This window comes from Cyanistes caeruleus, chromosome 2 (assembly GCF_971803275.1).
Source record: "Cyanistes caeruleus chromosome 2, bCyaCae1.hap1.1, whole genome shotgun sequence".
In the NCBI taxonomy this organism is placed as follows: Eukaryota; Metazoa; Chordata; class Aves; order Passeriformes; family Paridae; genus Cyanistes; species Cyanistes caeruleus.
Window position 1 is genome coordinate 29,157,011 of NC_141702.1, and position 27,810 is coordinate 29,184,820.

General features: G+C 36.8%; 1 protein-coding gene across 4 annotated transcripts in view; it reads right to left on the minus strand.

The window, feature by feature from the left end:
- COL9A1 (collagen type IX alpha 1 chain) overlaps positions 1-27,810 on the minus strand; it is a 126,326-nt gene that overhangs the window by 11,468 nt on the left and 87,048 nt on the right. For all 4 annotated transcript variants that reach the window (XM_086876212.1, XM_086876213.1, XM_086876211.1 and 1 more), the window contains 20 exons: positions 27,389-27,412; positions 27,022-27,075; positions 25,403-25,456; positions 23,749-23,781; positions 23,598-23,654; positions 22,842-22,895; positions 21,581-21,634; positions 19,193-19,246; positions 17,765-17,818; positions 17,061-17,114; positions 16,843-16,896; positions 16,681-16,734; positions 16,414-16,467; positions 15,183-15,227; positions 14,333-14,386; positions 14,177-14,230; positions 5,660-5,713; positions 4,834-4,905; positions 724-759; positions 577-621 (listed from right to left, as the gene is read on the minus strand). In XM_086876212.1, coding sequence (XP_086732338.1) covers positions 577-621; positions 724-759; positions 4,834-4,905; positions 5,660-5,713; positions 14,177-14,230; positions 14,333-14,386; positions 15,183-15,227; positions 16,414-16,467; positions 16,681-16,734; positions 16,843-16,896; positions 17,061-17,114; positions 17,765-17,818; positions 19,193-19,246; positions 21,581-21,634; positions 22,842-22,895; positions 23,598-23,654; positions 23,749-23,781; positions 25,403-25,456; positions 27,022-27,075; positions 27,389-27,412 — 1,014 coding nt within the window. The remainder of the gene's footprint in view (positions 1-576; positions 622-723; positions 760-4,833; positions 4,906-5,659; positions 5,714-14,176; positions 14,231-14,332; positions 14,387-15,182; positions 15,228-16,413; positions 16,468-16,680; positions 16,735-16,842; positions 16,897-17,060; positions 17,115-17,764; positions 17,819-19,192; positions 19,247-21,580; positions 21,635-22,841; positions 22,896-23,597; positions 23,655-23,748; positions 23,782-25,402; positions 25,457-27,021; positions 27,076-27,388; positions 27,413-27,810) is intronic.

The window sequence follows — 27,810 nt, forward strand, 5'->3', positions numbered from 1 at the left end:
TAGATATATGCAATATCACAGTGCCACAGGCTCTTCCCCGTCCATTTTCCCTCTCTCTAACAGCCGGTTGCAAATCGTATTTCCAAAGAGAAAGTCAATACAAAATATTTCCTTTAAGTGTGAGTCATTGAGGTTATTTATTAATTCTCCTCCTGTTTCACCTAAATTAAACTAGCTGCTCATCCTCACTGCCTCAAACACCAAGAATTTCTGTGCCTACATATGCATATGTATATATATTTTCCCATATAAACACTCATATATATACACACACACACATATATATATATGTGTGTGTATCTATATACAAACACAGACACCTCCTTTTTCTTCAAGGCAGTCTGTACTGTACACCTAACAGAACTTGTGTATTTCCAAATGTGCTTTTCAAACAGCAGGAACAGAGTAATCAGGCAAATAGAATTACTGTGCTCTGCAAGGGCCAGTTGGTATAAAACTGAAATGTGCCTTTCAATGATGAAAACATAACACTTGAAGCACTCCAACAATAATTTATAGTTTTAGTTTACAACAACAGCATATTATATCAGGTAAAAGAAAGAAAAAGCGCCTTACTAAGTCACCCTTTTCTCCTCCATCTCCTTCTGCTCCAGGTGCACCCTATACCAAAGGAAAATACACTGTCAGCCTTCAGATGTAGTCAACGTTATGTGATATTTGGCACTGCGATTTTAAAGTCCCATGATCTCTAACATTACTTACTTGTTCACCCTTAGGTCCTGGTTCACCCACCGAGCCCTAAAACATTAAAGATAAAAAATATTTTTTTAAAAAAATAATTAATTAAGAACAAGTCTTCAGAATTTTTAAGCTCAGGCTCTAAAGCACACTAAATGTTATTTGATCCTAAATTTTGCATTCATGCAAGAGACCTTTCAAGCTGCAAATTTTTAAGAATGACAATGAAAGCACTTGAATCTTGCCACGTAATTTATGTGACAGAGTGAAGGCAAGCACTAGTATGGAACACATAATCCACCACCACACTGTACAGTACAGATTCTGACTGTCCAACAGTACATCTCTTTACCTGACAAATGTCCTTGCAGCTGCTACAGGTCTGCTCTGAGAATTGCTTAGAAGCTACAAGCAAATAAACTCAGTAAGTGCATCACTTTTTCTAGCATTATTATATATTCTATATTGCTGTAGGCTATACTAGCCCTACTAATGTGGGAAAAGCAGAGAGACATCCAAGTACAGCTGCAATCTTGTCCTGTGTGCTGTTTAATTCTCAATGTCTTTTAGCAAACTTGTGTCTAGAATTTTGATCATTGTAGTCAAAGCTGAAGGACTTGTATCTTAAAGTTAATATTCCATTTTAATATGTTATGCTCCATATTAGAATCCTCTAATAAAACACACTCATGTGGACAGGCAGGAAACAAACAGAAATATATTAATGGCTCAATTAATTTCAAACATACATAATTTTTTCTAGAGCAAAATAAGTTTTCAGAACAGCATATCATTCAGGAAAATCTTTTTGCATTTGTGTTCTGTCAGAAAACCAGCCACAGCATCCTTTAAATATTCTTTGCAGTCTGTGCATGTTCAAAGATATGCATTCCAAACAAACTATAACTCTGCATGATAATCCTGTTTTTGTAAAACAGACAGACACGCAGCAGTTTCTCTCCCATTTCAGAGATCAATTTAATTCGCATAAGATATAGGCACACAGATTGGTGTAGCTTTTACAAATTTAATGAATTCTGACATGTTCTCATGTTCTTGAGGATGAAGAGCTAATACTAAATTATCCACAAAGATAAGCAGTATAAATGACAGAACTATTTAGCATTCCAACTTCATCAAACAACTGAAACAATTTTGTCTGAAGTGTCCTCAACCTTGTGCCTTGTTAAGGTTTCCCACTTACACAAAAAAGACATTGGTTTCCAACCTAATACTGTTTTGGGGGATCTTCTTCTCCCCTTACTCTTCTTTAGAGCAATAAAAGTGCCAATAGATAAAGCTGACACAGAAGAATCTATTTCTTCTGTGAGCCTTGTCCTGCAATGTTTGTATAAGCAAATATAAAAATCACAAATGAAACTGTTGGCATCTAATTCTACATTGACTCCAAAAACTGCAATGGAGGCAATAATGCAAGATGTCAAATTATGAAAATACTCAGTTTTCTTGACATACTGCCTATGTATTTTGCAAAAATCCCTCTCAAATTATACTCAAGAACTATTTGCAAAACTGCCTGTCAGCATGGTCCAAAACTGTACCAGGGGCTACTTTAACTACTTAGCAGTACGAAGGATCACATTGCAATGCCAAGGCCTGGAACTTAGCTTGGTGCTGTTTAAGTGACTAAGACAGAGCCCAAGTGTATGCAACCAATCCAAAATATGTGGATCAGAAACTGCCTAAGTGGTGAGTGCTGGGGTTTGGCCATTATCCATGTTGTGTGGGTATAACTAGCCGGTAAGATTCACTGAAGCATAACCCATTGCTCTTACATTGCCTTGCACTGCTCTCTCTGCTAGACCACGTCAGGTGATCTATGATCTGTGAAAATAAGTCAGGTGATGTGCCTGAAGCACACAGCTCCTCACCCAGACTACTGGAAATCTGGTGCAGGCTCCAAAGGAGGCAAAGACCTAGGCTGTGACCTCCTTTTCCAACCTGAAAACCCACCCAGGAACAAGGTGACATGGTGAGGATCGGTCCATGTGGGCTTGGAAACAGGAATGCTGACCCTGCAGTTAGCATATGATTTTACACTTGTAACATTCAGTCATTATTATATCCACTGAATTTTGTCAGCTCTCACTTTTACATATTACTTCAGTAAAAATAATTCTGGTGGTAACTTTGGAGGCGATTTATTCTTTAAATGCAGGTCATCACCTGCATTTAGACAAGATGCTAACAGATAGTTCACAATATTTAACAGCTTTGGGATCAAGAATGACTATTGATGTATCAAGTTCATGTGTTCTACTGGCTCCTGGCTGCTATTTACATCAACTCTCATCATGCAGATACAGATACACAACAGAACTTTATAGGATCCCTGTGGATGAACCATGAAGTTTTGAAATCAGAAAAGGAAAAAAGGTTACTTCAGCCTAGAACTTATTCCTAGAAGGGGTTGACCAAAGACTGGGGTTAACAGGCTACAGAGACACCCATTTCCAACCTGACAAGGTTGTTTGTGTAAGACTGATGCAGTTGCAAAAGCTGAAGGGAAGAGGAAGGACAGAGTGGCACAATGTTCTCCAGGCTTGTGACTTGGAAGAGATACTGCAGGTCAGTGCTGCTGGCAAGGCTGCAGCCATGCTAAGCCTGCCCCAGAAAATTCACTCCAACCTCTATGCAACTGGAAAATAAAACATGAACCAAGGATACAATTGGAGAGTTAAAAACAGTCACAGAATGAAATATTTCCTAGCATAGCACTTTGGACTTTAAGGTATTTGCACAGAGCATTAAACTGACGTCAGGTTTTTAAAACAGATCCAGGAATAAATTACTGTCATCTGCCAGTTAAATACTCAGAAACCTCCTGGCTGTAAACTGAATCACTCTAGTTTTGTTTACAGCATCTACATTCTACTTTTTATCCTAGAGATCCAGACCATTTATATGGCACATGAGGAAAATCAAACACCTTTGGAGAGAGGTTGTCAGCACTGCAACAAATGTTAGATATTTTCCTTCTGCCTTTGCTTCCTCAGTACCTTCAATCTCCCTCTAGAGAAGTCTAAAATATAAATCATTACCAATCTAATAAAACAAGACTCCTTTATGTCAATACTTACATTTGACTAGAAACTTGTGTCCTGATCTCAGCATTAAAAGAAAACCGAACAAACATGAAAAAAAAATACCTCAACAACATCAAAGATTCAGAAGATTGCTTTTAAGTATCTGAATAGCTTTTTTAAAAAGCTGCCAAAAACAACAGCAAACCCTATCCAGAAACCCTATGATGTACACTGGGAGCACACCAAGGGCAGGATTCCTCTGTTCAGCTAAGACATTCTACAGTAGTTATACCTATGTCTGACTAACAGTGCAAATAGTTGTCAGGAGGATGTAAGAGGCACTTCACAAGTGTAATTCATTTAATTCTGATGTAGACACGCCTCAAGTAAGGAAGACACAGTAGAGAACTTAATATTTTTATATCAAGTATGTCAGGAGTTTGGCAAATGAATTCCATCCTTTGCAGTCTTCTGTAGCCAAGAGAAGATAAGAAACATCTCCAGCTTTATATACTGTGTTCACTAACATTTCTAGAACAAAGCAATATATATTCTGCAGTTATGTGAAGTCCCTGGGGCCCAATCCTTCCCTGTCAACAAAATACTAGAAGTATTTATATCCTGTAATTCTGCATGCATCCATAGGCATTTCAATAGCTGCATTAGCATGTGCATTTCCGTAGCAGGTCCCAAGACATGTGTGACAGGCATCACTACCACTGTAGGTGAGGGCTGAAGTTGCAAAGCTCTTCAGTGACCACAGACCCTGACTAACCATCTCATATCTAGCTGTATCAGTTATTTGCAGTATGATTTAGGTCTTTAAATAATTCAGACTTAAAAAACCAAAAGAATATTTACACCAGTAATCATATTTCAGTCCCTTAAGTGACACTGTCACAACTCTTCCTGTACATGTTCATGAGCTATAAGTAGTTAACAGGCACAAGGAGCACTTTCAAGCAGCTAAAATATCTACATACAAAACAAGAAAACAGACATTAATTAGTGGAAAAAATTGAAAACAGTCATCAACCTGTTGTGTTTATGCCTGACATCAAACTGCATGTAGGAGTGCATTGCTTACCCGGTCACCTTTACCACCAGGAAGGCCTGGAGGACCAGGCAGTCCAGGAAGTCCAATATTTCCCTGGGGACCCTGTGAAAATAAGTCAAGTATGTAAACTTAGCCAGTCTTGTTTAGAATGAATAGCTAAGGGTCATTCCCTGAAGCAGATGGGGCAGAACCTTACTCCCAGAACAGACTTAGCTTGATGAAAGAGGATTATCTGATGCAAATTGGGCTGATCCAAAGTATAGCACTTTAACCAGAATCTTGTTATGAATTTATTGCTGACAGTCACAACAGAAATTACTTACAGAGTATTCTACCCTCCAGTCCCTCAACAACAGACTGGTTCTCTGAAAAATACTTCCCAAGATCTTGCACTCTGTGATTTGCACATTCCTCTGTAACAGTAAGCTCTTTCAGCCAAGACCTCCCCAGCTATGCTTCTAACCGATTCTGTGTAAATACTGCTGGAGCTCTGGTAAAAGGTGGCATTCATACTGTGCTCCATTCATTAGCTTCACGTAGCTGTCAGCAGAAAGCCAGTCTCACACTGCTCCTGTTCCCAGGAGCCCACACAGGAGTGTGCAACTCAGCTTTGCATGTCATAGGATTTACGGTTTATCAAGTAGAAGAAAAAGTCACACACACCTCCATGTCATTTAAAACAGCATTTTCTAATATTAGCACAGTAACAGAAGACTGCAAAAAAAACCTGAACCACCACTCATTTCAATGCTATTTTCGGTTCCCTGCATGGATAAATGGGTTAGTATAGTTCCAGGTGATACTATAGCTCCTTGAAAGTAAGCATGAGCATTGAATATAGATATAAACTGCTTACCAACTTCCCTGGTAAACCTGGAGGACCTGCAGGACCTGTCTCCCCTCTGCTACCCTAGAAGCAGAAATAGAGGGAACAACATTATTTCCTGGAATTCTTCCTGTGATCTGGAAATAAAGTATGATTTTTTTTTCCTTAGTGCTAAGTGATTGACACTACTTAGCCATTGGGTTTAATTGAAACTTCTTTTTCATAGTGCAAAAATTCCATATGCATTAAAACCAGTGATACTTTCTGAGTAAACATTTTTAGTTAACAATGCCATATAACCTGTATTTGGCATTAAAAGATTCAAGCAAATAATTTTGGTGAGTGATTAAGCAAAATGAAGTTCCCTTCATGGGATCACACCTGAGAGTTACCTGTCACAAACACATCCACTTCCCTATGACAACCCTGGCAGGTTAACTTTAGGCTTTTAATTAGTTTCTTCACCTGAGCTCCTATCTGACCACATATTTAAAGCACCTAATCCCAATGCACAAATGTGAAAAGTGAATGCAGAAGTAATGCTTAATAAACTTGTTCAGGTTTAAAAAAAGTCTAGATTGTTACAGGGAAGGGTAGCTTTTAAAAATCAACATTTATAATAGTGATAAGCATAAATACATGCTTTACCACACCTTTTAATCTTCACTTCAGACATGTTTATCCATTCAGATCATCACATTAACATAGTGTTACAACTTTATTTCTTAATGTAGCCATTTGAAGACATACTCTGGGTGAATCTGACATTGAGCCAAACTTGCAAAGATTTGAATTTTTGAACTAAAGTACCTTCTCAAAAAGATTTTCTCTTATGATTAAACTTTTCAGAACAGCTCAATAAGTTTTATAGCTTTACTCTCACAGGTTAAGACATATCCCTGCACAGATAAATTCAAACTATGTCCCAACACAAGCCTAGGTCTCACTTGAGAAACTCTTCTTAAATTCACTGGGAGGCTATTTAAGTGCTATTTGCAATAAAGGAAAGATATAACATTTAATATCATAAAATGTCAATAATTGAAGTTATTAGTTCTGCAAGTTAATAAGCTATTATACAATAACAGAACATCTTAGATAAAAGTAGATCTTAGCATTCTAGTGTTGTATGCAATGGATAATTTTAAATACAGGATTTTTTTCCATAACGAGAACAATATTGTGAAACGTTGTGGCATAGTAAATTAAAGGAGATGGCAGACATGGCCTTTTATACTAGGCCATAAATGCAATGACAGCGTCTCACACAAGCTTAGGAAAGCCAACTTTACAATTCAAGAAATAATTAGATATCCTGGAGAGATCACAGAACCAAACATAAACAGACTTTTCAATTAATTTCCCTCAAAATATCCTATGGTGTTAAAATACCTATTACTTTAAAGCACTTTGCATAATTTTTAGAACCTTTTTTATGTTGGAAAAAAAAAAAAAGAAAGGAAAAATGTCCTCTAACTGACCTTCATCTTACAACCCAGAAAATGCATTAAAATTATGTTTAATCACAAAATTCTGAACTACATCTCTGACCTGGACTACTGCTACATTTACAGTGAAGGAAAGACAAAGACTAAAATTATGATCACCATTAGGAACTTGTTTTCTCATGTCATTTTCATAACAGTCACTGCTATACAGAGATGAAACAAAAGCAGTACTTCAGAGAGTAACTTCAGAGAGTTCAAATGTTATAATAAACCTCTTAAGCATATCAAAAGTTCTGCTGGTCATACAAAATTCAAGGAAAAGACTTCCATTTTATTTCAAATGCAGTAAAAGATCTTTTGTCAGATGCATACCACAGGCACTTTGTCAAACACAATGCTTTTCCAAGGAGGCAAAGAAGGAGGTTAGTTTACAGAAGACCAGAATACAAATGCATACTATTTCTTGTAAACATTGACGTTATGTCTGTAAGGATAGATTATCTCAAACTATAGGCCACCACTGCAAGATCTGCAGGAGTGTTTTAGAAAGTGAGAGAGGAACTGGAGCCCAAAAAATGAGGAATCCCATCCCTGGCATAACTAGAAAGACTGTAATGCTTCCTCCAAGTTATACCAGACTGAAGTGACCCTAGGATAGGTTATACAGTAAGCTGCTTACTCTGAAAGAAAAAAAGGCATCTTGAAATGTCCTCATGTAAACATTTAAAATGCAGTGTAAGTCACGTCCTAGAAGCACCTACATTTTCCCCACAGCCTATAGGAGAGTTTCTGTAATAGCTGGTCCAGGTTCTGACGTCAGTTCTTGATCAGATGAAATGTTCCTCTGTGCCATAAGTCACTACGGGCAGTGATTACAGCAGAAAGCCGTGTGGCCACGTCCCCAGCCTACCTTTCTTACACAGCAGCCCTCTGTGTAACAGTGCATAGCTTCCGGCCAGCCACCAACCAACAGGCATGCTGCACTGGCTTTAACAAAAAGACTGCCAGAATCTGTATGGTTTCATGCGCTTCTGACACTTCAGAATCCGTTCGTTTCCTAGAGGTGAAACTCTTAAGGAGGGAAAGCAGCCACCCTAGTTGTAGGGGCCTGAGACAGACCAGCTTGCATCCATGCTGGCAAACATTCCGTGCTTCTAGGAAAAGGCACATGAAAAATGGTAAGTGTGCAATGGTAGCACAGCACTGCAAGTCTGAACACCACCAGGATGCAGCCCTTCCACAGCTCCTGTGCTAGGCTGTGGTTACCACAAAAATCTGTGAAAATCAATGCCTGAACCACTGAATATGTGATTAACGTCTTTCTAACAGATCTATTATATTCAGCCCTTTAATGTAATATACGTAAGATTACAGGATTTACAATTGACCTTCCTTTAGGTTGTCCGGAATCGTTTCCATATTCACTGAAATTTGGAAGACTTGATCCTTTTGTAGAATTCTCACAAACAAACAGTTACAGAATGAATTCGCATGCTGAGAGTTTTTACTGGCTTATTGATTTTCTGTTCATCAATTGAGTGGAACAATAATAAAAATGAGAATACATCCCACATAATTTTCATCCCACTTAGTTGCCCAGATAATTGAAACACTAATTAGAACCACTTGAGAGGTAATATACATCATATACTGTATTAACCCTTTATTACTTTTAAAAATTGTTATTAATTTTAAATAATTTGTTATCTATTATTAAATACATGTCATAGGACTTCCATAGAGAATTAAATCTGTGTGGAATAAAGAAGAATAAACAAAGTACATCTTGGATTTTTTAAAACTTCATATTCAAAGTTTTTTGCAAAAATCCCATTTATCAACTATATACTTATGAGACTTAAACTTACCAAAATTTTGCCATGCAAAATCTCAGAGGAAATACTCATTTAAGTTCAAGGATTTAGCCACAGAAGCATCAACAGGACTCTTTGACCCTCAATACAGTACTGAAAAGCATCCAAGTATGTAAAATAATATTTGATAGAAGAGTAAATTTACAAGTAACTTTCTCTGAGGTTTTAAATGTAACTTTGTCAGAGTAATAATTAAATTGTACTGCTCAGGATAATGGTAAGAAGCAGATGTAGCATGAAATGCTCCCTCCTCTTATCTGTCCCAGGCTTTGGGCAGAAGCAACAACCCACTAGCTGTTGTTCTCTTTTCAAGTGACACTGTGGCCAAGTCTAGAGGGCAGAGACCTTTCATTCTGTGTCTGCAGTCTTAGCTGAAGTCCAGGACAGCTTTGGTACACTAGCTCCTTACCAAATCCAGTTTTTACCCAGGCCACTGTCTACATTGCTTAGGAGAAGCCAACATTGTGATATTTGCTGACATCCAGAGGTCTACCAAGCCCAAAAGTCAGAGAGTTGGTGGCGGTGGAGGGGTAAACAAAAGGGTATCAGACAAGATCTGGCCATGCCATTTAGGAAGACAGGGGTGGATACTAGGAGAAGTGAAGAGGCTTGAAGCTTATAAAGTTTGACTGGGATATGAAGTCTGCAAGCATAACTGAAAAAGTGCTACCTCGTACAAAACATGCTGCACAATTGGTCAGGGTCCAAAAGTTCTGTCACATTCATCCAGAGGCTTAGGTTTACTATATAAAAAGTACCTTCCAAGATGGAAATGCATTTTGTCCTTTTGACTCTGCTATAAACACTCTAATGCTGACTAACTCCTTTAGCTCTGCCTTGAATGTAAACTATGACACCACTTGTGGAACATGTATAACTATATAAAATATATATAAAAATTATATATAAAATAATATGTCCACTAATTCCTAAACATATCATATAAACTGAGACAAGGACATTTCATCCAACCATTATCAACTACAGAAAGTGACACAGTATTCCAGTTGCAGTCATGTCAAAGGAATATGATAGAAAAGCTACACTTTGGTTACCATAAGTAGTTTAACTAGTAACTAAAGTTACATTTCAGCATAGGCAGGACAGAAATGCCTTTAAAGACCAGTAAATTATTTAGCTGAAAGTAACTTAAGATGCTGGAAACAGCATTCTCGTCTAACTTTAGACTGTGTGACATTTGAGTACTAAATCCAAGGTACTCTCTGGGTTTCCCCTCTATAGTGAGACAAAGGCACTTCCAGAAAGGAAGTCATCCCAACTGACCCCAGAAGTCTCTCAGAGGGGCAGTGGCATCAAATATGAGGCAGCTGCATATTTAGTCTGTGTTGCTAATGTTGGGAAAACATGTATTACTTCCTAATTGCAGAGCAACATATGCGACTGCTGGCCTGCATATGCATCAAGTGTGCTCGATTTGCTTGACACATATTGAACTTTAAGTGACTACAATATCACAAGCTCTCTGCAAAACCACAGGGTGCAATACAGGCTCTCAAAATGTTAGCAATTTATAGGTTAAATAGTTGAAGAAAAGCAAGGGATGAAAAAGCAGAGGCAGAGGTCAGTATTTTCTGCAGAAACTAAATTAGATTACTAAATCTCAGAAAATATGAAAGAAAATGGTTAAGCAGCTTAAGGAGCACGACTAAATTCCACTGATTAGGAATGACACTCCCACATTTGAGAATTCCTTCCTTTGGCCCACCTGCCATGATGACTGACTTAGAAAGGTTTAAATCACAAATGAGTTTGGTAATTACTTGGATTGGTTAGAACAATGTGAAGCAAACAAGGCTAACCAACAAAACAATTAGAGTGGGGTGGAGAATATGTTTCATTTAGAAATAAAAGGCAACATTTCCATGTTGCTCCAGTTGTTTTTCCAGTTTACTGAACACGCAAATAGCAAAAGAGGGTTTTTTTATCCCTACCCATTCAGATGCCAGTTTAAGTTTTTATAAGGAAAAGCAATAATAGACTAAAATTATACCTTTTAAAGCAAGTTTCTCCTAGAGATATTTGTCAAAGGTGAGGAAAAAGAATCTCCTAACAAACGAGTTCGCCATGAGTTTTTAGCTAGAGCTAGTAATCTTGTTTTCAAATATTTTCTATCTTCCCTGTGAAACTTTAAATGTTTACAGACTCATGAAAGGCCAAAATATGAACCTGCTGTTTAGTAACAATATCTTCCCAACTACATTCCAACAGCTGTTTAACAATAGAACACACTGAAATAACATGGTGTATAACAGAGGACTCAACAAGTTTTTTGGCAAACAGCATAAAAGTGTTATTTCTCCCACAGAGCCACTGATGATAGTGTTCTCTTCTGTAACTTTTCAAAAAACTACACAGTAGGTAAAGTGAAAAATTTCTCTCAAAAAATGTCTTCTGCAAATAGATAAAGCTGAAAAGCCCTGTGATTTTTAAACGTAACACAAATGTGGGCATGTAGGTTTTCCCTGATGCAAATACCAGCCTGCTGGCCATATTAGCAGAGCCAGCCTCGTTATCTCCCCCCACAGACCCAAATGTCCTCTCCTCTGGAATTCTGGTCCTCCTGGAGCCACCAGCTGTTTTGTCTCACCCAGTTGTAATGCAAAAAAGAGGGGTAAGTGAAATAGGGGAGTAGACAGGATTTTATGTGGTTGTTGCTGTGCATCCAATATATATGGGGACTGAAATTCCCCATATCCTGCAAAATATCGAGGTTTTTTCTTTCTCCAAGAAATAAACCCAACCCCTCCTGACTTCTACCTGAGTCTTCCATAGCAAGAGTAGAATGTAACAAATAGGTAAAGGAGAAAGAAAGAACTGAACTGAGTTATTAAATGAATAATTCAAAATAAGAATAAATAGGCCAAGAAAAATACCATAACCAGAAATTCCTCGGGCTTTGAAAGTGTTTCTTTATGACATTTTGGTCTAAAGCAAGCAGGTGTTAAAGCTGTGAGAAAATTTCAGACTAAGAAAGAAAAAAATAAAATTCTCTTTAGAACAATTATAATTGAATTACATATAATTCCTTTCTCAACTTATTGCCAAATTGTCTTGTTTTAGAAGTTAGAAAATCATGCTATGTAGAATTATTTAACCAGCAGATTATTTTTTCCCTAGAAATGGAAGGACAGAATCCTAAAACCTGAAGTTCAAAAGTAAGCTACATGTATATGCTGCAAAAGAAAGAGAAAACATTCTTTATTCTGCTCTGGAAATAAATATTGACTCAGCTTAGACCAAAGCTCTCTGAAGTTCAACAGTTCAACACTGTGTCCTTCCTAAACAAAAAAACCCTCATCATCCCCCTTTTTTTGTAGATGTAAAATGTTCCTGAAAAAAAAAAAAAAAAATAGAAAGTTATCCCAGTCATAAGCTGCCTGTAGTCTCAAGCTGAGGAAAGCCAACATAGTTATTATCCAAGGCTCTTTATAGCTTATAAGGGAACAACAGATGAGAAGTAGCTTACATTATGGGTTTGATGCACCCCATACAAACTTACTTCATAATAATTTATTTCCATTCTCCACATTGTATTAACCAGAAGTTTTCTTTCTATGCTTTGGTTCTAGTGTTTCCATGTTTTCCAAAATGAGTGCACTTTGTAAACACAGAGAAAATAAAGGCAAGGAATCCAGATGTCTTTCTGGTCTCTAGAGTGATAAAAGGAAAAATCACTGTATTTAATCTGCTTTAAGTATTTCTGTCCATGGACAGGGTTACTAATAATTAACCTTGTGTGTCAACCCCTATTCTACGGACTGCTGATTTTGTAAATTCATGTTCACATTGAAAGGATTAAAAGAATAGTTCAGCAGATTACAGTGAATTATCAGAGTGGGCAATTACTTTGGTCTGATCCAATTATAATTCTTGTTCCTGTCACAAATGTACAGTATCTGCCTAAGAACAGGGTTGAAGACCTTTTTGAGTGTGTCCAATGCTTTTAAATACAAAGAACAAAAATAAAAACAAAAACAAAAACTTGTTTACAATTTGGTTTTTTGAGAAGCTGAAGATACCTGTATTCCACCTTAGTAAATGCTCTTATAAATCCCTTTTTGTATCATCCTTAGGCAGCTGTGGACACAGCAGCAATGCAAAGACTCCAAAATAAATGTGAACTCATGAATTAATACATCTAGCACCTGATATCATAAACCACAGGGGAAAAAAACAAAAGAAAATGGAATCTGTTACTTGGCTGACTGCTTAGGAGCTAATTCAGAGAAGATATTCCTGACCCTTAAAAATCTACCACACAGAGTACCTCACTAAACCTTGTATGAGAATAACCCTACAACTCCATGAACAAAATTTGTGTCATTGTATTATAGCAGAGACTCGGAAAATTCTGCGAAATCATCCCCAGGGCATCAGTGGCAGGAGGGAAGCCTGAAAAACCAATTGCTTACAGAGCCTGAAGCCTGGCTAATGCCTTCAGAGTAAATATTTGTACATGAAAATTTTCTTCAAATCACTGATTCTCTCATGCCTCTCCATCCAGAAGGATTAACAGCAAAGGGAAATTAGATCAGCCTTATGCAGCTTCAAACCATGTCAGATCCCCTCTAGAGAGAATCAGAAGGCAGTACCAAACACCCTCCAAAATCCAGCTGTCCTTTGTCTTCAAAACTGAGCCTTAACAAAAACCATCAGTTCACTTTTCTTAGCAGATTTCTTTCCTGCAGCAAGCTACCTGCCCTGCAGAAATTTTTCCAGTCTTCCAAATCCTTCTAGTGTTAAGGAAAATCTCCAGGGGAATAAATTACAACAGCAGCGTTTCCAATGAAAGATAAATCCTATTCTTCACATCACTATATCTATGGTAATAATATGGTTGGCAAACCAGACTGTTACAGCAGAAGAGCAGGAGTGTGGTTCCAGATTTTTCTCACAAACCACACTTAGTCCCTCCATTTTGGCTTTTACTCAGCATAACCAAATACAAAGGCAAGAAGAATATAAACAAAGGTAAAAAAATTAACTTTCCACCAAAGCCAAAACAAATCGTAGGACATTTCTGGAGTATATTTCTCTGTGTGCAGATGCACATCCTCTTGGTACAGAAGGTAAAGAACTGGTACTTACCTGAATAATTACAACTTAGGATAAAAAAAAAATTACCTTGTGGCTAGCTTCAGCAACCCTATCTTGAGACACTGCAATTTTACATATATTCAATTATATATTTATTCCATACTTACTGGTGGTCCCCGGGGTCCTGTTGGACCTGCTTCTCCCTCTGGGCCTTGTTGACCCTATTTTGGGGAGCAAATTGGAAATGCAACAAATATGAAAAGTGATTTTTTTTTTTTTTAACACATTTTTCTAGATCTCTTGTATAAGATTAATGGTTTTACCTGTTTACCAGGATTTCCCATTAACCCTGGCACCCCAGGAGGACCTCTATTACCCTATTGGACAGAAGATGAAAAACATTAGCCAAGCCAATAGTTTGCTCTTCCATTTTAAAACAAAAAAATAAGGAAAGCAATAAGGTCTAAATAAAATCAGCCTGTGTTACTTTTTGAACCTCTGCTTTATTTTTGGTGTTCTTTTAACACTGACCAAACCTTTCTATCTAATTTTTCAAAAGTCAGATTTCAGTTCCTTTGTTGTTTATGTGCTGACAAATCCCAAACAGATTTGATTGCTGCTTTCAAATCACAGAAGGCAATATCACGCCATGTAATTTCAGACAAAAAACATGTCTCAGTCTAGTTTTCTTTTTCAATTACTTACAGCCAAACTCAAACATCATTGTCTGAAACATTCCACAGTCTCAATCTCACAACATTTTTTTTAACTAAATTGGAATTGATGTTGCAATTTGGTGCTACCTAAATAGAGAAAATAACCTCTGTGATTGAATCAGCTCGAGGTGGCTATAAATACTATTCTTATTACAAATCATTCATTTCAAGATGTAGTGAGGTAGGCATGTCAAAAGCTTCCTCTAGCAATGATTTCCACAAATTTAAAAGGAAATGGCCATTTTTAGGTATTATTTAATACCTAGAATGATGAAAACCATGTCATGTAGCACAAGAATCATGAAAATGCACAGGCCAAAGCTGATTAAAAACTATATTTATTCCTTCAGCCTAAGATTTGTCTCTTAACACAAAGTACAATTTCATTGAATACTTTAGATACTTTAGCACTTTATTTGTGCTTTAGATAAGAAAGACAATACTCAAGATGTTTTACCTTTGGGCCAGGAATGCCTTTCATACCTGGAGAGCCTGGGAAACCCTGAAAGAAAAAATATGAACATTTATTTGTTGTTAAGGGAAGTGGAAAATATGTTTTTTTAAAAAAATAAAAAAAACCCCAACACTTTCTCATGCTTGAGTAGTTCTAATCCTTTTACTTGATATTGAAGCCCTTTTATTCAACAGGAATTTAATAAAATTCAATTGTATTCAATTCAATTTTATTCAAAAGCTTAAATTCTTTCTTTTTACAAAGAAACAGACAAGAACCCTTATTCTTACTTCATAAATTGCAGAAGGAGCATGGATAAGTGAGGAATTGTGACTTTTTCTGTCTTAGGTTAGAAATATATGCTTGTCCCATTATGTTGAGACTGGAGGTGCAGAGTTTGATACCTTTGGACTTTTTCATTCCCTCCTCACTTCTCTGCAACAGCTCATAGCAAATGTGCTTTTACCAAATTGTCTTCCAAGCTTAAGAGTTCACCTACTATTACAGATTTATGTCCAGTTCTGCCTTAAAACATCTCCTTCACTGCTCCTCAGAGCAACTACTCCTATAGCAAAGTGCTTTAAAGAGGTTTCTATTTAGGTTTTGACAGTTGGTACAGTTTTCAAATGTAGTGCATGAGGATTGCCTCCTGAAGGAGCCCATAAAGCATTAGATGCCCTATAAGCTTACCACAGGGGATACACTGGAGACCTCCAACCCACCCACAGAAAGAAGCATGAGCATGATGCATTCCAGATGTCCTGAGCCAGCAGAATACCAAAGGATGATTGTTCATGGAAGGTATGTTAGACTAGCAGCTCAGCTTTTCCTGCTCCACCTGGGAATAGTTTGGCCCTAGTCAATGAATGAGACCAGTCCTAATTGTGGGGTCACACCATAGTATCCACGGGGTCTCAGGCAGGAGAAACAGGAGAAGAGCCACATCCTGGTCACAAATGTTTTGTGAGGCTAATTTCCCCACAATGACATCATAAGGAGATCTAGACTTTTGTGCAGTTTTGCATACATATAGCAGAAATTCCCCTTACATTACACATACTCACCCCTGGGCCTTTTGCTTAAATTTGCACTGGAAAATCTACTCCAATTTCAAATTTACTCCAATATCAAAATACTCCACTGGAAATTTACTCCAATATCAAAGCCATATCAACCTATGCACAGCCTTTCTATGATTTGAACTGAGCCCACCTTCCAAAGGTAAAATACTTACTGGCAGTCCCTGGAGCCCTGTATCACCTGGAGCTCCAGGTTTCCCCGGTTCACCCTGCAAAACATTTTAAGTTGCAATTTATGCAAATCAAACATGAGGGAGAATTTTATTTCTGGAACACAGAGCTGACATACATTTGGATTTGTAGTACAGAAATGTTAATTCAATTACCCTAATAATGTGCATAAAACCATGAGTAGCAGACACAAATTAATGAACAAATCTAGGGCAGGACCAAAGCTCAGAAATATGTCAATTGTGCCTTACTTTAGCTCCAGGCATTCCAGGGATCCCTTCACGGCCATCAACTCCTGGTAAACCCTTTAAAAAAATATATATATATATAATTGTAACTTTGAAAATATTTTGGCCAAGCTCTAATATACAAAGTAACATTAAATGGAACAAATAAAGAAATTAAATACATACAGGCTCTCCTTTAGGCCCAGGTAGGCCGTTTATTCCTCTTGTACCTTGAGGACCCTAAGAATAATAACAATATTTAAAAATTAAGCTAAAGACAATGAAATGACATTAAAAGAATGTCAACACATACTCATTCAGATACACATTATTTTGAGTTTTGCACTGTTTATATGTGATTAATGTTTGCAAGTCAACAAGAGCCAAAATTTGTCTGTGCTCACCCTTTCTCCCTTTGGACCTGCCTCTCCTAGTGGACCTCTCTGTCCTTGATCCCCCTACAGAAAAAAAAATATTTTAGAAATAAAACCAGAATAAATATCCTTTTATTTTTTAGCAAAAACTCTCAGAAAATTGAGAAGTACAATCCACATTTGGTGAAAGCAGACATCTCCAAGTCACACTATATTTAAAAATGCAGTTGCTTAAAACAGCAGCTGACAGATATATTTTAAAAAACGCTGCTCAGTCCATCACCTGAGATTTCAGGACTATCTAAGCAAAGTATACTGCACTTTTTTGTTTAACACAGAATTTCTGGCTATTCCAAGCACAAATTCCAGTGTGGAAGCAGAGAGCAGGGAAGAATTTAAGAAAAAAACCAAGCAACTAAACAACCCAAACAAATAAAACACACACACACATAATAAAAACCTCCAACAAAAATTGTGCAAATCTCCCTGTATGGGTTTTGTTCCAGTCTGATACCTGAAAACTCCAAGCCACCCTAATGCAGCTTAGGACTCAGAAGAGGTAACCATAACATACCAAGTTAAAATGGGTTCATCTACCTCAAATTCTTTGGGAACATTAAGACAGTACTGACTTGATACCACTGTAATATCATTTATTCACCTGTGGGGAATCAATAGAATTGGATTAATCAGAGGCTTTTTTGAAGTGTTTGGATAACCAACACTCTACTCACAGGTGCACCAGGAAGACCTTGGGGACCAGGATCACCATCAAGACCACGAGCTCCCTACAAAACAAATAGATAACACAAGATATTAAAGAGAACTGCTGGAGCAGTAACAACTTATGTGTCCTGATTTGCTAGCTTCTCTACAAATGAGGGGGCTTTATAGCTCCAATTAAAAAAACCCAGAAACATTCCATTTTCTTCATTCATCTTGGTTTTTAATGCAGATATAAAAGCAAATATATTTAAATATGACAAAATATCAGTCAAAACACAACATTCAGCTCATACTCTAAAAAATCTAGGAAGGAGATAGAACTTTAAATGCTACTTCAAAAAAATCTGTGTGTCTTCTTTACATATACTATATTCTTCACCACACAATAGAATAACATCAAAATATGCAGAGAAGTCATCAAGTTCAGTGCTGCTGGTTTTTTTCACATATGTTTCAAGGAAAGAATGCAATCACTGTAAATAAATGTAAATGGAAAGAAAAATATTGTTTTAAAAAAGAATTAGAGAGAACATGGCAATTCTTTTGTCAAAAAGTTGTACTAAACACTTCAAGTAGACAAATCATAACAGAAAATGTTGGCAAATACCTCCAAAGAATTATAACATACAAAGGCCAGAAAAGCAAAAAAAAATAGTAATAGCTTAGCAAACATGTCCAAGAGGTTAGGAAGGATTGTTCATGAGAAGATTCATAATCAGGAGAAATTTGATGTTGTCTCTGAAGACAGATGATCACAAAATTTATGTGATTTATCTTCTGGAGAAGGAGACAATGGCAGGATTGCTACTTTCTACTCCTTTCAGAAATTTTTGCCATATAGATTTAACAAGATCATGAGGCTAGAAATGTAGCACCCAGGTTTGAAATAACAGACAGGAACACTTAGACAAACAGAAGGAAAATTGTCAGCAAAGTAAGAGCCCACATAATAATTAATCCCACTGGCAGAAATTTAAGACACAGACATGTCAAAGAAAGAATGGAAAAAAGAACAAACTCTCAATAAAAACTCCTGACAAAAAACTGGGATGATGGAAGTAAAAGGCTTTAGGAAGACACAAATCACAGGAGAGACTACTTAATAAATTTTAGCTCTAATTAAAATTTGCTATAGTTTATAATTGTTATAACTTACTATCTTTATAGCTACAGACTTGCATACATGCAAAACTACCATAAATGCAAGGATTGGGAGAAAGGAGTGAAGAGTACATGGCCTTCATTAGTTACAAGGACTGCGCTATCTTCTTCCTAACAAGAAGTACAGCAGCTATGGAAATACAGCTGGCAGGAGAGAGAAAATCCAGGGGAAATAAAAAAGCAGCTTAAATAAGCTTTTCAAACATTCAGAGGTGTACATTTATTTTTTTTTTTTTAATATAGGCCATTTTCTAGAAAGAAAGGTTAATACTCACTTTAGTACCTTTGGGTCCCGTTATACCAGTTATACCTCTGATGCCCAGAATGCCCTGAAATAGAAAAGTATGCTCAAATTATACTTAATTCTTTTCATCAGAACTGTCCTAGTTTTCAGACAGAAGACTCAAGAGTTCTACACCCTTTCTTTATGATTATTTAATTATTTTCTTAGTATTAAAGGAGAAATCCTGCTACTGGTGTATTAGAATTCTTAATTTATATGGTAATTTGTTTTTTACTAATTTTAGAATTTTTTTAAGAATAACAAAACAATCAGGCTGTATTATAAAACCAAAAATACACCATTAGGGCTGAAAAAACTCACTGATTTTTCTTCTTGGTCACCTCAGAGTGGAAGCATTCTCACCTGCAGCTTGTGTGAAAGGAATATGTGATGGCCAAATTTGCAGAAGTGCTAAATTGTCTTAAGTGGGGGATTGGACAGATGAAGGAGATTTTACAGAGCTCCAGAGGCAGATAAAACAGGGCAAGGTTCCTGAGAGTACAGGTGCTAAGTTTATATGTCCACTAAGAGGCTAAATTGAGTAGACATCCTAATGCAGCAGGATGTATCATAACTATCATCACAGCTGTCATCACTTTCCTTCAAAATTATCTTGTGGGAAATTAGATAGATAAATTCTTTGGAAAGAGGAAGAGAAGTCTTCCTCTTCCCACGAGACTGACGCTAGCTGAGATGTCTCCTCCCTGCAGAGACCAGACCCTCAGCCATAACATGCTTGTCCTGCAAGTGCTTCATTGAAACAGCTGCAGGCACTTCCCCACAGTGTAGGCAAACCCACTCCTTGAGCAGACTCTACATTGGCAGCCTCTACTTGCTCCTCACAAAGGTAGGTGCAATCTTGCACCGAACATTTGAAGCCTTGTCAGCCTAAAAGGTGGGGAAAATCATGATAATGCAACAATCACTACAGCAGCCCCACAAGGGATATGAACTCAGTTTAATCCTGCTTCTAAAATCATAGGCACACTGTGGTATCCAATACTTTCTACCAAAAGCAACACTTCTCCCAGGGGTGGCTGTCTTATGCAAATCTTGTCAGTGGAATATGTTGGATTGCAGGGTCTGTGGTGGAGGCTGGTTACTTAACCCCTCTCATTCATTTATGTAAGGAAAATATAAGAAGATACAGCAGAGCCTTCAGGCTCTCCATCTGTGCCTCTAAAGCATTGTCTGTCCTTTTTCACATGGAAAAGCGATGTGATATCGCTTCATGCATATTATGAATCCTCAATATTAATAAAAAAATTATTTTAGAGTTTGTTTGTATGGTGGCCAATTGGTGATACAGTGAAATGTTATAAGTAGCGCATTAAAAAAAAAAAAAAGGAACAGAAAGTCAATCTTCAATTGTTTCTTAATTCTGCTGTGTTATTTCACAGTGATTGAAGAACTTTACCAAACTGAGTAAAATGAATTGGTCCCCACAGGCCTTTCAGACAGCAGAAGCTGCCTCTTACACAAGTACTTTGTCTGCACCAGGGACTCAGGGGTACTTTTTCAGGATCAAGCAGAAGGAATGCACCCTTTCCTTTACTTAGTCTGTTCTTTATATTTTCCTAGTTATACAGTGTTTATGTTGTCATACATTTACATGAATAGAGAATTTTGTAATTTAGCATTTAGATGTCATGTGCATTAAGGTAAGCTCCTGGACACCAGTGGCATTAAATAAATACTTTTACACCTAAGGAAAAAGCATGAGACCCCATCAAAAAATAAACCACAGAAATTAAAGGTGTTATGCCTGTTTCTCCTACCTAGAATGACCCCTTTATTCTGTTCCCTAGTCCTTTCCAGCCATGGTAACCATAAGAGCTCCTCACAAGGGAACAAGCTGAGGAGGTATGTGTCAGAACAAAGCACAGTGAATCAGGACAAGAAAGTAACTAGGTATGATTGAAGGATACTTCTGTTGCAAGCCAAAAGGCAAAAAAACTTCAGGGAATAAAAAACCTGCTCTTCAGTGGTTGCAACTTCATCCTCAAATCTTAGCTAAATCTGAATTTCACAGCTGATTGTGTTTCAAACACAGTGAAGTCAGAGCCATCAAAATTATGAAAAGGAAGGTGAAGGGAGAAAAAATCCAACTACTTTCACAAGCTAAGCACAACACAAAATTTAGGACATGAAATAGTTTTTAAAGTTAGCCTTTCCATAGAACTATATGGAAATTTGTGTCAAGTAATAATGTAGGTTTTGGAAGGATTTAAATAATTCTACTTGGATTCATAGACAATATGGCAGAATAAAGAGAAAAGGTGCATGCAACTTTTATAATATCCATTTTCTTACAACAATAAGAGAAAAAGATATGTCATTATGAAGAAAATTAGTAGCACTTTAAAAGGAAATACTTTACTGGAGGGCCTTGAGCTCCCACTTCACCACTGGGTCCTTGCTCCCCTTCTTCACCCTGGGAAAGCAAAAGGAGTACATCTGTAGCCAATCCATACCATGCATATTGCTCTGTCAATGAATGAGGTGCATTTCCTACTTAATGTTTTCTGCCACCATGTCCTGCTTGAAAGAAACCCAAATGAAATCACACCACTTCCCCAGACAGTTACTCCTTCAGGTTGACATTCCATTCAATTATTACTCAAAAGGATGATTTTAAAGAAACCTCAGTATAGAGAATAATGATATTTTACCCTTAACCTGTCATTCCATTTTTTCTTGACGTTAATGTTTTTAGGATTTCATCAGGTGCGTAGTGAGAGGGCAAGGAGTAAAAGGTACCAAATGCACTAGGGGAAATTTAGGTTATATAGTAGGAAGAAATTCTTCACTGTGAGGTTAGTGAGACACTGGAACAGGTTTCCCAGCAGGGCTGTGGATGTCCCAACCCTGGCAGCATTCAAGGCCAGGCTGGGTAAGGTATTGAGAAACCTGATCTAGTGAGAGGTGTTCCTGTCTATGGCAAGGGATGTTGGGACAAAATGATCCATAAGGTCCATTCCAACCCCTTCACATTCTATGATTCTATGATTTCTTGTTCTTCCAGACTAAGAGTGCAAAATTTTTCTCTAATATTTTTTCCTGTGACATTGAAACATGGACCAAGGCAGTGAAAATCTGAAAATTTCTTGCAAACATTTCAGTATTAAGGAGGTTATATAATAAGTAAAATTCAAATAAAACACCTTGAGAGAGCTAACATTTCTGTTTTCAAGATGAATCAGACTTGGCCTCTGTTTATGGATTTATACTGTGTCCTTTCCCTCTCCAATATATTTTTGCCTCTCATTCTTCATGTACATACTCATCTGTGCAGCTGAACAGCTAACATGGTAAATTCAGGGAATTATCCTGAATTTAAATACTTGAAATTTTTTCAATTAATAAACTTAGCTTTAATTTTCCTTGTAAATTTTATAATAAATTGAACAATCAAAATAAAAAGCAAGAGAAGTATGATTTGTACATCATAATAAATACGTGGTACAGGTGAATAAAGACATGTGCCTTTGGTTACTCTGGAGCACTATGATATGTAATATCACTTCATGCATTCTGTTAAAACAATTAATACTTAGAAGTATAATACTGTTTTTGAAACAAGGCTAAACTACTATTAGTTTGCTAAAAACAACAGTTTTTTCCTCTTTTTTTTATTTTACCTTATAACCTTGTTTTCCTGGTTCACCAGACTCTCCTTTTGAGCCTTTTTGCCCCTAAAATAAACACAGAAAACAAAACAAATAAATAAATAGAGACTATTCAAACTTAAAATACAGTTTTCCAAAACAGCCATAGACTGCTGAGAGCTGTCTTGCTGTTCCCTGTCAAACCCCATTCCTTCCTCACATGTCTAGAAAACACTATATATTAAGTACCATGCTCAAAATATCTGCTTCTGGATCTAACAGGGATGCATTTCTATGCAGGTTAGTCTTACATTATCCCTAAAAATTTCCTGAGGCCAACAGTATTTCTAGAAACCAGCAAAAAATATATTAAAATAAATCATTGATAAAATGAGACTCAAAACATGTTAATTTCAATTTAGTATGTTAGAGGCCTCACAGGAAGAGAAAAAGAAGTCAAAAAGATAAACGATCTGGGGGAACATTCAGGGTTTCTGGAGTCAGACCACAAATGACCCAGGAAGTGAATGAAGCGATCCTTCACATACTCTCATCCTCTCAGGACCACACATAAATTTTATGAATTTGAAGATCAGAGGAGCAGCAAGAGATTTCAACATCAAGAGGTTATTTTGGCAGTCAAGAGTTGAATAACCATAAGCAACCACACTGATGCAAATTTTTTTGAAACTAGGAGTGAAATTACCTTTTTCAAGTCAGTAATTACCCTCCCTAGTGCCTTGAGATAGCATCTCTGGAAGGAATGCTGGAACAAACAAGTTTTCTTACCTTCATACCCATTAAGCCAGCATGTCCTGGACGGCCAGGCGGACAAGCACTGGGACACTGGAAAAGCATTCACATAGTTACTACCACATGGGCTGAATAAGATTGTCTGAGATTACTTAAAAGGAAATAAAAACATGGGCAATAATCTTACCAACACGTCGCCATCTTGCAGGCCAATTGTTCCCTAAATTAAATTAAATTAATCAAAGTCAGCAATACAGAAATCACCAGACATGAGTCATTAGGCAACACAGTGGTTAGACAAAACTACTATCTAAACCTTGAATCAGATATACAATCAACCAAAGGATCTCTCACATGAGAAACACCTTAACTGTAGGATTTGATTATAGGACTGCAGGTCCTATCCTCTAACTTAGAACAACTTTTCAAAAAACCTCGAAGTATTTCTCTTGCTTTTTAAACTACCTCAAATATACTTTCTGTTAAATATGGAACAAATATCTCCAAACCCCATTAGTTTCCTACAGAAACCGAGGCAATTTCTATAAAAAGAATAACTTAGTGCATTCACCAAAAGATTCAGGTCTTTACAGGGAAAATTATTTTTATGGGGAAAACAGTCTTCCCAAAAGAATTGGTAGATGACAGTTGCAATAAACTAGACATCAGTGTACAATGAGATGGACTCAGTGGGGGGAAGGCCTTTTCTCATATTAAATCAAATACTTGATGGAAGCTAACAGGAGGTTTATGAGGCACAACAGGGAGAAAGATTATTTCACAGCAGCAGCTGGATTCTCTGAAACCCTGAGGGAGGGAGCATGCTGTTTCAGAGAAAAGCACAGGAGAGCTTAAGGAATGAGCTCCTTAAAGAATGGTCTTCTTATATGCAGAAGGATTTTTAAAAAGCCAAGAGTATTTGAGTCCATAATGTCATCAACTGGAGTGGGACTGTGGCACTTCAGAAACCTAAAACAGATAAAACCTTAAGGAACAGAAGCACTATACACCACTATTCAGAACTCATTTCCACTTGTTTCCAAACTACTCTTCTCCAATTTACCAATCATGTTTTTTAAAATGCCTCCATCAATTCTCTGGCAACTTTCATGAAAACAAGAAACATGGCATAAATAAAGCATATGCATGTAGGGTCTGTCCCTAAAGAGTGGGGGGAGGAGGCTCCCATCAGAAGAACAGTACAGCTTTTAGAAAGGCATTAGCACAACATCCGCCCCAGAAGTTTGCATTTCCCAGCACCCAGACTGAGAGGTGTCTGCCAAACTCTGAATTTTATTTCTCTGGGCAGGTATTTGCCACAAGACAAAGGCATAACACATACCCCTCCTTCCAAGAGGTTAAAAAAAGGTAACTGCTCGCCTGGAGAGGCAAAGCATTGATGTAAGGCTTTCTTCTATTCCTTGCAAGCAGATCTGACTGCAAGAAAGACATTAGAACTCAACCCATCTGGAAGCATATATTTCTGTCTCATAAGCCAAATATTTTTTTCTTCTCCTAACAGAGAAAAGCCCACCTCTACTGAAGTATGAATACCAGTGAGGCCCATCAAAGACTACATTTACAGCATTACGATTCACATTACGATTCTGTGTATTTGCAGTTTACAGAAGTGGGAAGGCATCATGACAGAAGTTAGACCATTTGCATTTCAAACTACATTTTTGTAACCATAAAGAGTGGAAACTTGCTTTCTAAATGGAAGATCAAAATCTTTCTGATATCCTAAAGTCAGTATTCAGCTGTAGAACTTGGGCAAAAGTTTTGTTCAAGCAGCAGCAACACAAAATTCAGATGTAAACATATTAAACACAATCACTTACTGGAGGACCTGGAGGTCCTGGTAGCCCTGGTGGTCCTCTTTTTCCTGGATCTCCCTTAAAAAGGGTAAAATAGTTTAGCTGATTGATAGTAATAATAACAACCAGTCATCACATATTCAGACAACAACAACACAACAGTAGTGAGAAATTAGGTGGCTACAGAAGGACAGAACAGGTAGGCAGTTAGAACATCAACCCACAACACAGCTCCCAGAACAGAATGGGAAAACTATTTTTTTTTAGTAGAAAGGCAGACAAGTTGTGAAATAGGAGTCACAAGAAAACAAAAACATTTTTGCCTGCTTTAGAAATCTGTAACATGTGACCACAGGATGCACTCCTGCTCTATAAATGCTATTAACTTATGAACTAAAGGAATTCTAGTAACTGGCAAAAGTAGAGAAAGGAGAAAATCAGAGCACAAGATGAATTTACCAAGTTAGAATTTTTTCCTGATTGTGAAATTTTGATGCTGAGCACTCTCATAAGTAAAGACAATGTGGAACCAATGCAAATTATTTTTTCTGAAGGTTTGTAATTGAAATAAATTTAATAATTGGGCAGAGACTTTTAATTTAATATTACAATTTCAATATTATGTTTTACATATCATTAAGTCATAAATGCAATAAACAAGATTAATATAGAAAAATTATTAATTAATTCTCAAAACATGAGAGTTATAGAGCCATTGCTTTCCATGCAATGCATAATTACATTGTGGGACTCATTATTATGTGTTATGGAGGCTTAGAATATAAATGGATTCAGAAGCTGACTGCATTAATGGAGGATAGGCTCACACGCTGTTTTTAAAAATGCATCACAGATGCAATTTCTGATTCAGGCAGTCTCTGAACTACCAACTAACTGCCAGAATGTGTGACAGTAGACAGAAAAATGCCATTTTATAAATATCCTGTACACCTCCCTTGGTATCCATTCTTGCCCCTCCTACAGACAAGACAGCGGGCTAGATGAATCACCTTCCAAAACAAATTTGCACTTTTTAATATTCTTTTTCAATTCATTTTTATAACTGCATTAAAAAGTAGGTTTTATTAAACAAAATTTTAATGCTATTTCAGATTTCAAGCAGAAAAGTTGGTTTCAGATTCCATTTCAGTAAAGTGTGGTGTCAAAATATGACAGTGTGGTGAACTTGAGTGCACAGTTCAGCACTAAGGTCAGTAGATGTAGCCACACTTAAAGTGAGACTGAGGAGAAATACTGAATTTCCATGTTTGTTTTCCAAAACAAATCTGTAAAAAATCAGTAGTTTAAGTAGATAAAGTTTACATTTCCTGTATCTCTGTCAGGTCTGCTTTTTGATTTCAGGTTTCCTTGAATAAGAGAAGTAGAGTATGGGACACTCTGAAACATTTTATTCTAATCTGAAAGGTGGCCCTGCCTTTGTGCTACTCATTGTTCTTATTGCTGATTGAGTTTCAAACATAACCCTTCTTCTACCAGTGATCACTGCAGAGGAATTAAAAAAAAAAACAACTTTTGAAAATGCTGTGATAGCCCAAATAGTATTTAGATAGCCCATTTTTTTTTTTAAGTACCTTCTAGCAATTGAGTAAATCTGCATTTTCAGCAAACATTGTAGTACTTACAGGTGGACCAGCACGACCTACTTCCCCAGGAAGTCCTGCTGCACCAGCTGGACCCTACAAAAACCAAGGTAAAAAGTATTTTTATACCATATAATACCTATGCAACAAACATCCAAGCACTGAGAACATGTAATTCCCAGAAACAACAAACTATGCCTCCAGACACCAATATTCTTGCCCTACATACCACAGACCTACACAGCCTCAGGGGTAGCTGAAGAAAACACACATAACAGATATAGAACATCAGGATTAAAACCATCTCTTTTTTAACTGGATTACTTTTAATTACAGTATTATAGCTTCATTAAATATTCAAACAGATTCATTGAAGAGTATATTTATGAATTGTAAAATTGATACTTACAGGTGGTCCAAGAAGGCCCTTGCCCTGCAAAATATGAATAAAAGATCAGAAATATGGGGAGGGTTCCAAACCTAGTAAAGGTGGTCTCCAAGAATAGAGTATTTCAGATTAAAAAGGTGTAAAAAACCTTCATTTGATTCTGCAAAATCATTTTGAAAACTTGTTTAACTATTGTTAAAATCAATTTTATTATTAGGTAATCAATATCAGTAGAGAAAATTAAATTACTGATTAACTTACCTTGCAGTATCATTACACATATTTATAAATATATGTATACTTCCACAAAGGAATGAAGACTTTAAAGGCTTTGTGTTTATGTAATTACAAGTACCACAATAAATATATCTATGCTATAATAATTTCCTTCTAAAGGTACATTTGAATTTATAATAAAAGTGAACTTTTCTCCCCACAGTGCT